Here is a 9,929-nt window from a genome sequence, read left to right as displayed (position 1 = left end):
AAACCTCATTTGAAATTGGTGTGTTATGTTCAGAATTGCATTGTCTCAAACAAACATCTGGTGAAAGTGCAGAGAGCCACATCAATTAACAGAAATACTCATCATAAACATGGATAAAAGATACAAGTGTTGAACATACGAATACAGATAAACTTCTCCTTAATGCAACCGCTGTGTCAGATTTGAAAAATGCTTTATGGCAAAAGCACACTTTGCGATTATGTTAGGTCAGCCCCTACCATTTTCCAACCAAGGAGAGGTGTCACAAAAGTCCGAAATAGCGTTAAAATTAAAATTAATCACTTACCTTTGATGATCTTCATCTGGTGGCACTCCCAGGTCTCCATGTAAATGTTAAAACCTGTTTTAAGGCTGCTGCAAATTTTCGCAGCTTTTTGTTAAAAAATCGCGCAACATTTCAACGTCCTGCTACTCATGCCAGGAATATAGTATATGCATATGATTAGTATGTGTGCATAGAAAACACTCTGAAGTTTCTAAAACTGGTTCAAATGATGTCTGTGACTATAACAGAACGTGTTCCGTGGTCAAAATCGCAAGGAAACCTAATCACAAAATCGACGAAGAAAAAATCAATCCGCCAGTCTCTGTATTGTCTATTGCACGATGTCGCCAGTGTTGTGATTTCTATGCAACTAAATCCTTGGTCAGATGAGTAATAGGCACATCCTGTCTTCGGGTACACAGCTGGAAAAAAATGGAAGGGGGAAAGTGGACTACGTTTTCCAAACTTGTTGCTATTGAATACAGATCGCTCCGTGATCAATTTGATCGTTTATTAACGTTTACTAATACCTAAAGTTGGATTACAGAAGTAGTTTGAAATGTTTTGTCAAAGTTTATAGGCAACTTTTTTAATTTAAAAAAATGACGTTGCGTTGGGAAACGTGAGTTTTTTCCTGGATTTCACGGTGTTCATAAATGGACATTTTGATTTAATCGAGAAAAAAAAGACCCAATTGTGATGTTTATGGGACATAAAGGAGTGCCAACAAAGAAGCTCGTCAAAGGTAATGAATGTTTTATATTTTATTTCTGCGTTTTGTGTAACGCCGGCTACGCTAATTTCTTTGTTTTACGTCCCCTTCAGGTATTTCTGGGGGCTGCATGCTATCAGATAATAGCTTCTCATGCTTTCGCCGAAAAGCATTTTACAAATCTGACATATTGGCTAGATTCACAACGAGTGTATCTTTAATTGAGTACATTGTATGTGTGTTTTAATGAAAGTTTGAGTTGTATCGAGTACTATTAGTTGGCGCTCTGGAATTTACGTTGATTTGGTCCCTGTACAGGTACAGCAGCCGTAAAAGGTTGACCTTTTATGTCCAAATACCTCTGTTTTGTTGGTGCATTTTGTCCAGTAATCCGAATGCAGAAGGAGCGTGCACTAAGTCCAGACTAAAAGTTTTTAAAAAGTACAACAAAAGTTAGTAGAAACATGCCAAATGATGTTTAAAATCAATCCTCAGGTTGTTTTTGTCAATAATATTTCAACCGGACAAAAGCTTTGTCAATAGGAAAGGAGAAACAAGAAAGGCGCGTTCCCGATCAGGCGCATGGCTGATGAATGGAAATTTCCCTCATTTTTTCAGAGTAAAAGCCTGAAACAATGCCTAAACACTGGTCACATGTAGAGGAAGCCATAGAGCTCGTGAACTGGGTCTTAAGTCTTTGTTTGGTGGATAGGCTTTCAATGGAAAAACAGCCTTTCAAAATAATAGTACTTCCTGGTTGGATTTTCCTCGTTTTCACCTGCCATATCCATTCTGTTATACTTGCAGCCATTATTTTAACAGTTTTGGAAACTTTAGAGTGGAAGATTTAGGCAGTTTAATTTGGGCTTTTCATCCAAAATTCCAAATGCTGCCCCCCTACCCTAGTGAAGTTAAAGCCACTCTGTTAGATGTGACCACCCTATTTAAGACACTCTGTGTACCTCCCTGGTTAGGTTGCAGACGCATGCCAGATCTCATCTTACAATGTCTGAATAGGTATTTAACATATCAGCTAACCACATTATATGATAGAGCATTCCCATGCCCTAGTGCACAGTTAAAGACATGACATGTAACCATTGGTTGATGCAATGCAACATCTGCACGTCTCGTCGGTCAGGAACTCCACCAAGATCTGTATGATGTCACCATACTATTCATTTACAGCCCCTGTCAGATATAAACCATCAGAGTGGGAAACCAACTGACATGGAAACAATGGAGCAAATGTATCACTATCAGAGGGGTGTATTATGACATCAGATAGAACGACTCAGACATTCCAAATATCACTTGATTATCAGAGGGGTGAATTATGACATCATATACAACTACTCAGACATTCCAAATCAAGCTTCATCTGTAAAATGTGACCATACTATTTATTTTACAGCCACTCTGTCAGATATAAATCATCAGAGTGGGCCACCAACTGAAATGGGTATGGGGAGAAACACCTCTGGTAGTGGGGTTAATAGGAGTCTGGAAGGTTACTGTTGTGGCTTGTTCCAGCAATGTATTGAAGGGTTCCCGCCAAGGTACGGAGGCCCTCCACAACGTTAAGAAGTAACCCCTTGTGTCTTCCAATGGTGGCTCCTTGGAGGGAAACAATGGAGCAAAATGCATCACATCCAAATAGATTATCTGTAGTCCTGGAGGAATGACACACTCAGATAAACACACAAACACACACACAGCCAGAGTTTTAAAATTATAATTTAATCACAGAGCAGTCTACATTAACACGGGCATACTAGGTATTTAAACTGAAATACTCCATATTCAATTCATGTTTTTCTAATAAAAACATACAAATATTTTTTGTACAGTTCGATTTCATATGGCATAATCAAAAAACACACTTCGTAAAAAATACAAGACAATGGGAGCACTATAAGTTCTCTGATGATGTGATGTGAAAAATCAATTTACAGGTCCTGGGAGCATTCGGAAGGCTTAATGTCTTTTCAGGTTCATAAACAAGGAAAAACTCTTTCCACACTGGGAGCAGTTGTAAGGCTTATCTCCTGTGTGTGTCCTCATGTCTTTTCAGGTTCGCTAGCGAGGAAAATTTCTTTCTACACTGGGAGCAGTGGTAAGGCTTCTCCCCTGTGTGCAATCTTTTATGTTCTTTCAGGTGACTTAACTGGGCAAAGCTCTTTCCACACTGAGAGCAGTGGTAAGGCTTCTCTCCGGTGTGTGTTCTTTGATGACGTTTCAGGTGACCTAACTGTGTAAAACGCTTTGCACACTGGGAGCAGTGGTATGGCTTTTCCCCTGTATGTATTCTCTCATGTTCTTTCAGGTCTCTTGACTGGTTAAAACTCTTTCCACACTGGGAGCAGTGGTGTGGCTTTTCTCCTGTATGTATTCTCTCATGATCTTTCAGGTCCCTTGACTGGTTAAAACTTTTTCCACACTGGGAGCAGTGGTATGGCTTTTCTCCTGTGTGTATTCTCTCATGCATTTTCAGGGACCCTATCCGGGTAAAACTCTTTCCACACTGGGAGCAGTGATGATGAGTATTTCCTGTGTGTGTCCTCTCATGTCTTTTCAGGCTCGCTGACAAGGAAAAGTTCTTTCCACACTGGGAGCATTGGAAAGGTTTATCGCCTGTGTGAGTCTTCTCATGTATTTTCAGGCATCCTGATGAGGAAAATCTCTTTACACACAAGGAGCAGGGGTAAGGCTTGTCTCCTGTGTGCATTCTCTCGTGCATTTTCAGGGACCCTATCCGGGTAAAACTCTTTCCACACTGGGAGCAGTGGTAAGGTTTATCACCTGTGTGTGTCCTCTCGTGTCTTCTCATGTTCCCTAACTGGGTAAAACTCTTCGCACACTGGGAGCAGTGGTATGGTCTTGCTGGTTTGGACGTTTCTTCCTCTGGTTCCTCAGAGTCTGGTCTTTCTCCTGCCAAAAACAAACAAAGTGTTTATTTAATCATAGAGACATGAATGAAACTTCCACATGATTCCACATATTTATTCCACATATTTAATCCAAATCAGATCCATTTTACAGTGTGGCTTTAGAGGAATACAGAGAGATTCTGGTAACTAGCATTAGCGCAATGACTGGAAGTCTACAGGTACAGTAGCATGTGCTAAGGTACCTGTACCAATCTGGCCCTCATACCATCACGGTCACCTAATCATCCCCAGTCTACAATTGGCTCATTCATCCCCCATCCTCTCCCCTCAAACTTTTCCCAATTTCGTTGGTTTAAATGAGAATGTGTTCTCAGTCAACTTACCTGGTAAAATAAGGGTTAAATAAAACAAGGGCTAAATAAAACAAGGGTTAAATAAAATAAGGGTTAAATAAAAGAAAGAGGGAAAAAGAAAGACATCCAGTCATTTCACTAACACCTGTTATCATTGGCTCACAAAACAACCTCTAAAGTTCCTTCCTACTGCACACAGACACCATAACAATGGTATCCAGGACTGACAGAAAGTCAGAATCTCACGGTGTTCCTACATTAAAAAAACAACATATTCAATGTAGAACTTCACTATAATGTCCATACAGGGCGATTCCTCACTACATGTCATCCTTCTACAGTAGAATGTCCATACAGGGGGATTCATCACTACATATCATCCTTCTACAGTAGAATGCCCATACAGTGGGAGATGAGATGACAATGAAGCAATACAGAACCTGTTCTTCTATTTACAGCTGTTATGGAGATGGGATGATAATGAAGCAATACAGAGCCTGTTCTTCCGGTTCCGAGTTGGAGCGAGCAGTCGCATCTACACTTCGGTCCGCAGGTAGTATAACCTTTCATTACATTTTCATTACATTTCATTATAGTACAACGGTTTGATCTGTCTAATCTTAGCAATTTCTTCTTAGCTAGCTACATAGCCGTCTTTGTATCAAAGATAATTGCGTAATTATCGTATTTCGTCGTCCTAACGTAGTCTACACTGCTATCTGCCCAGCAGCTAGCTAAGCAACTAGCTAACGTCTAAGACAATTGTGTAGTCTAGAGCGATTTTCTAGGTTAGCTAGCCAGCTATTGTCGTTCTTTTAACGTAACGCAATCAACACTGCTAGCTAGCCAGCTAGCCCCCGAATAGCAGCACTGTAGAAACTATTACAGTACAACGGTTTGATTTGTTTGATCGTAGCTAGCTAGCTACATAGCCGTCTTTGTATCTAAGACAATTGTGTAGTCTAGAGCGATTTTCTAGGTTAGCTAGCCAGCTATTGTCGCTCTTTTAACGTAACGTAACGCAATCAACACTGCTAGCTAGCCAGCTAGCCCCCGACTAGCAGCACTGTAGAAACTATTACAGTACAACGGTTTGATTTGTTTCATCGTAGCTAGCTAGCTACATAGCCGTCTTTGTATCTAAGACAATTGTGTAGTCTAGAGCGATTTTCTAGGTTAGCTAGCCAGCTATTGTCGTTCTTTTAACGTAACGTAACGCAATCATCACTGCTAGCTAGCCAGCTAGCCCCCGAATAGCAGCACTGTAGAAACTATTACAGTACAACGGTTTGATTTGTTTGATCGTAGCTAGCTAGCTACATAGCCGTCTTTGTATCTAAGACAATTGTGTAGTCTAGAGCGATTTTCTAGGTTAGCTAGCCAGCTATTGTCGTTCTTTTAACATAACGTAACGCAATCAACACTGCTAGCTAGCTAGCTAGCCCCAAATAGCAGCACTGTAGAAACTATTACACTCGACTGAACGACTTGATTAGTGTAGTGTCAACATCGCAGCCACTGCCAGCTAGCCTACAAAGTCAACAACGCAGCCACTGCCAGCTAGCCTACTCCAGCAGTACTGTATCATTTCAATCATTTTAGTCAATGAGATTCTTGCTACGTAAGCTTAACTTTCTGAACATTCGAGACGTGTAGTCCACTTGTCATTCCATCTCCTTTGCATTAGCGTAGCCTCTTCTGTAGCCTGTCAACTATGTGTCTATCTATCCCTGTTCTCTCCTCTCTGCACAGACCATACAAACGCTCCACACCGCGTGGCCGCGGCCACCCTAATCTGGTGGTCCCAGCGCGCACGACCCACGTGGAGTTCCAGGTCTCCGGTAGCCTCTGGAACTGCCGATCTGCGGCCAACAAGGCAGAGTTCATCTCAGCCTATGCCTCCCTCCAGTCCCTCGACTTCTTGGCACTGACGGAAACATGGATCACCACAGATAACACTGCTACTCCTACTGCTCTCTCTTCGTCCGCCCACGTGTTCTCGCACACCCCGAGAGCTTCTGGTCAGCGGGGTGGTGGCACCGGGATCCTCATCTCTCCCAAGTGGTCATTCTCTCTTTCTCCCCTTACCCATCTGTCTATCGCCTCCTTTGAATTCCATGCTGTCACAGTTACCAGCCCTTTCAAGCTTAACATTCTTATCATTTATCGCCCTCCAGGTTCCCTCGGAGAGTTCATCAATGAGCTTGATGCCTTGATAAGCTCCTTTCCTGAGGACGGCTCACCTCTCACAGTCCTGGGCGACTTTAACCTCCCCACGTCTACCTTTGACTCATTCCTCTCTGCCTCCTTCTTTCCACTCCTCTCCTCTTTTGACCTCACCCTCTCACCTTCCCCCCCTACTCACAAGGCAGGCAATACGCTCGACCTCATCTTTACTAGATGCTGTTCTTCCACTAACCTCATTGCAACTCCCCTCCAAGTCTCCGACCACTACCTTGTATCCTTTTCCCTCTCGCTCTCATCCAACACTTCCCACACTGCCCCTAATCGGATGGTATCGCGCCGTCCCAACCTTCGCTCTCTCTCCCCTGCTACTCTCTCCTCTTCCATCCTATCATCTCTTCCCTCTGCTCATACCTTCTCCAACCTATCTCCTGATTCTGCCTCCTCAACCCTCCTCTCTTCCCTTTCTGCATCCTTTGACTCTCTATGTCCCCTATCCTCCAGGCCGGCTCGGTCCTCCCCTCCCGCTCCGTGGCTCGACGACTCATTGCGAGCTCACAGAACAGAGCTCCGGGCAGCCGAGCGGAAATGGAGGAAAACTCGCCTCCCTGCGGACCTGGCATCCTTTCACTCCCTCCTCTCTACATTTTCCTCCTCTGTCTCTGCTGCTAAAGCCACTTTCTACCACTCTAAATTCCAAGCATCTGCCTCTAACCCTAGGAAGCTCTTTGCCACCTTCTCCTCCCTCCTGAATCCTCCTCCCCCCCCCCCCCCCCCCCCTCTGCAGATGACTTCGTCAACCATTTTGAAAAGAAGGTCGACGACATCCGATCCTCGTTTGCTAAGTCAAACGACACCGCTGGTTCTGCTCACACTGCCCTACCCTTTGCTCTGACCTCTTTCTCCCCTCTCTCTCCAGATGAAATCTCGCTTCTTGTGACGGCTGGCCGCCCAACAACCTGCCCGCTTGACCCTATCCCCTCCTCTCTTCTCCAGACCATTTCCAGAGACCTTCTCCCTTACCTCACCTCGCTCATCAACTCATCCCTGACCGCTGGCTACGTCCCTTCCGTCTTCAAGAGAGCGAGAGTTGCACCCCTTCTGAAAAAACCTACACTCGATCCCTCCGATGTCAACAACTACAGACCAGTATCCCTTCTTTCTTTTCTCTCCAAAACTCTTGAACGTGCCGTCCTTGGCCAGCTCTCCCGCTATCTCTCTCAGAATGACCTTCTTGATCCAAATCAGTCAGGTTTCAAGACTAGTCATTCAACTGAGACTGCTCTTCTCTGTATCACGGAGGCGCTCCGCACTGCTAAAGCTAACTCTCTCTCCTCTGCTCTCATCCTTCTAGACCTATCGGCTGCCTTCGATACTGTGAACCATCAGATCCTCCTCTCCACCCTCTCCGAGTTGGGCATCTCCGGCGCGGCCCACGCTTGGATTGCGTCCTACCTGACAGGTCGCTCCTACCAGGTGGCGTGGCGAGAATCTGTCTCCTCACCACGCGCTCTCTGTTCTAGGCCCTCTCCTATTCTCGCTATACACCAAGTCACTTGGCTCTGTCATAACCTCACATGGTCTCTCCTATCATTGCTATGCAGACGACACACAATTAATCTTCTCCTTTCCCACCTTCTGATGACCAGGTGGCGAATCGCATCGCTGCATGTCTGGCAGACATATCAGTGTGGATGATGGATCACCACCTCAAGCTGAACCTCGGCAAGACGGAGCTGCTCTTCCTCCCGGGGAAGGACTGCCCGTTCCATGATCTCGCCATCACGGTTGACAACTCCATTGTGTCCTCCTCCCAGAGCGCTAAGAACCTTGGCGTGATCCTGGACAACACCCTGTCGTTCTCAACCAACATCATGGCGGTGGCCCGTTCCTGTAGGTTCATGCTCTACAACATCCGCAGAGTACGACCCTGCCTCACACAGGAAGCGGCGCAGGTCCTAATCCAGGCACTTGTCATCTCCCATCTGGATTACTGCAACTCGCTGTTGGCTGGGCTCCCTGCCTGTGCCATTAAACCCCTACAACTCATCCAGAACGCCGCAGCCCGTCTGGTGTTCAACCTTCCCAAGTTCTCTCACGTCACCCCGCTCCTCCGCTCTCTCCACTGGCTTCCAGTTGAAGCTCGCATCCGCTACAAGACCATGGTGCTTGCCTACGGAGCTGTGAGGGGAACGGCACCGCAGTACCTCCAGGCTCTGATCAGGCCCTACACCCAAACAAGGGCACTGCGTTCATCCACCTCTGGCCTGCTCGCCTCCCTACCACTGAGGAAGTACAGTTCCCGCTCAGCCCAGTCAAAACTGTTCGCTGCTCTGGCCCCCCAATGGTGGAACAAACTCCCTCACGACGCCAGGACAGCAGAGTCAATCACCACCTTCCGGAGACACCTGAAACCCCACCTCTTCAAGGAATACCTAGGATAGGATAAGTAATCCTTCTCACCCCCCCCCCTTAAATGATTTAGATGCACTATTGTAAAGTGGCTGTTCCACTGGATGTCAGAAGGTGAATTCACCAATTTGTAAGTCGCTCTGGATAAGAGCGTCTGCTAAATGACTTAAATGTAAATGTTAAATGTTCTTCTATTTACAGCTGTTATGGAGATGAGATGATAATGGAGCAATACAGAGCCTGTTCTTCTATTTACAGCTGTTATGGAGATGGAATGATAATGAAGCAATACAGAGCCTGTTCTTCTATTTACAGCCAAATTGAATTGCCTTGAGTTTTGTGTTTTTACAGTCTTGTAAAGACAGGGGGGTTTACCGGGACAGGCAATGTGACATCCATCACTTTATTAACAATTTATCAGCGCTGGTTAATAAAGTAGCTTAAAAAAAGACTTTTCTGCTGCTTCCCCCACGGATCTGGATCCAACCAGGTCTATATGGAACCTGGACACACATTTGGTTTGTTCACAGGTTATGGACACACATTGAACATCCTTTGTTTTGTTTTTTTCTGAAAGAAAACAAGGAATTTCTTTTACATTAATTTATTAGTTAACGTTTTGAACTTTAAATTTCAATAGCTCCTTCTCCACCAACCACAAACCCGATTCACATGGGATTTGCGGAATGTTGCCCGAAAAAAAAAGAATTGGGCGACGTTTATATGGTCCCCTTTCAACCAGCTTAACTTTTACCACATTCTGGTCAGCAATTGCCTTTAATATCGCCATCGATTAGCTACAACTGAGCAAGAGACATTCAACCTTTGAACTTGTTGTTGCGATCGTTGTAAATGGTAAATAATTAGTCAATATTTAGCTTTGAAATGGTGTTAATTTAACTGTTACTCACGGTACATACATCTTTATGTTCGACCTAATATCCTTATTAATTTGGGTTCCAACACCTGAGGAAGTGGAAACTCAAGTCACATTAGCCAGATCGCTAAATAATAATACTACTCCTAACCATGGAACGCCGACCATGTCACCTACATAATATATTAATCACATTAGCTAGATCCATGTCACC

General features: G+C 44.6%; 1 protein-coding gene across 1 annotated transcript in view; it reads right to left on the bottom strand.

The window, feature by feature from the left end:
* Positions 1-2,950: 2,950 nt before the first annotated feature.
* LOC135532479 (zinc finger protein 436-like) overlaps positions 2,951-9,929 on the bottom strand; it is a 781,678-nt gene continuing 774,699 nt past the window's right edge. Inside the window, exon 2 of the mRNA XM_064959983.1 lies at positions 2,951-3,929. Within this exon, the coding sequence (XP_064816055.1) occupies positions 3,040-3,929 (890 nt within the window). The 3' untranslated portion in view covers positions 2,951-3,039. The remainder of the gene's footprint in view (positions 3,930-9,929) is intronic.

This window comes from Oncorhynchus masou, chromosome 5 (genome assembly GCF_036934945.1).
Source record: "Oncorhynchus masou masou isolate Uvic2021 chromosome 5, UVic_Omas_1.1, whole genome shotgun sequence".
Lineage (NCBI taxonomy): Eukaryota > Metazoa > Chordata > Actinopteri > Salmoniformes > Salmonidae > Oncorhynchus > Oncorhynchus masou.
Note: the sequence above shows the minus strand (reverse complement) of the source record. Positions and strands in the feature narration are given on the sequence as shown.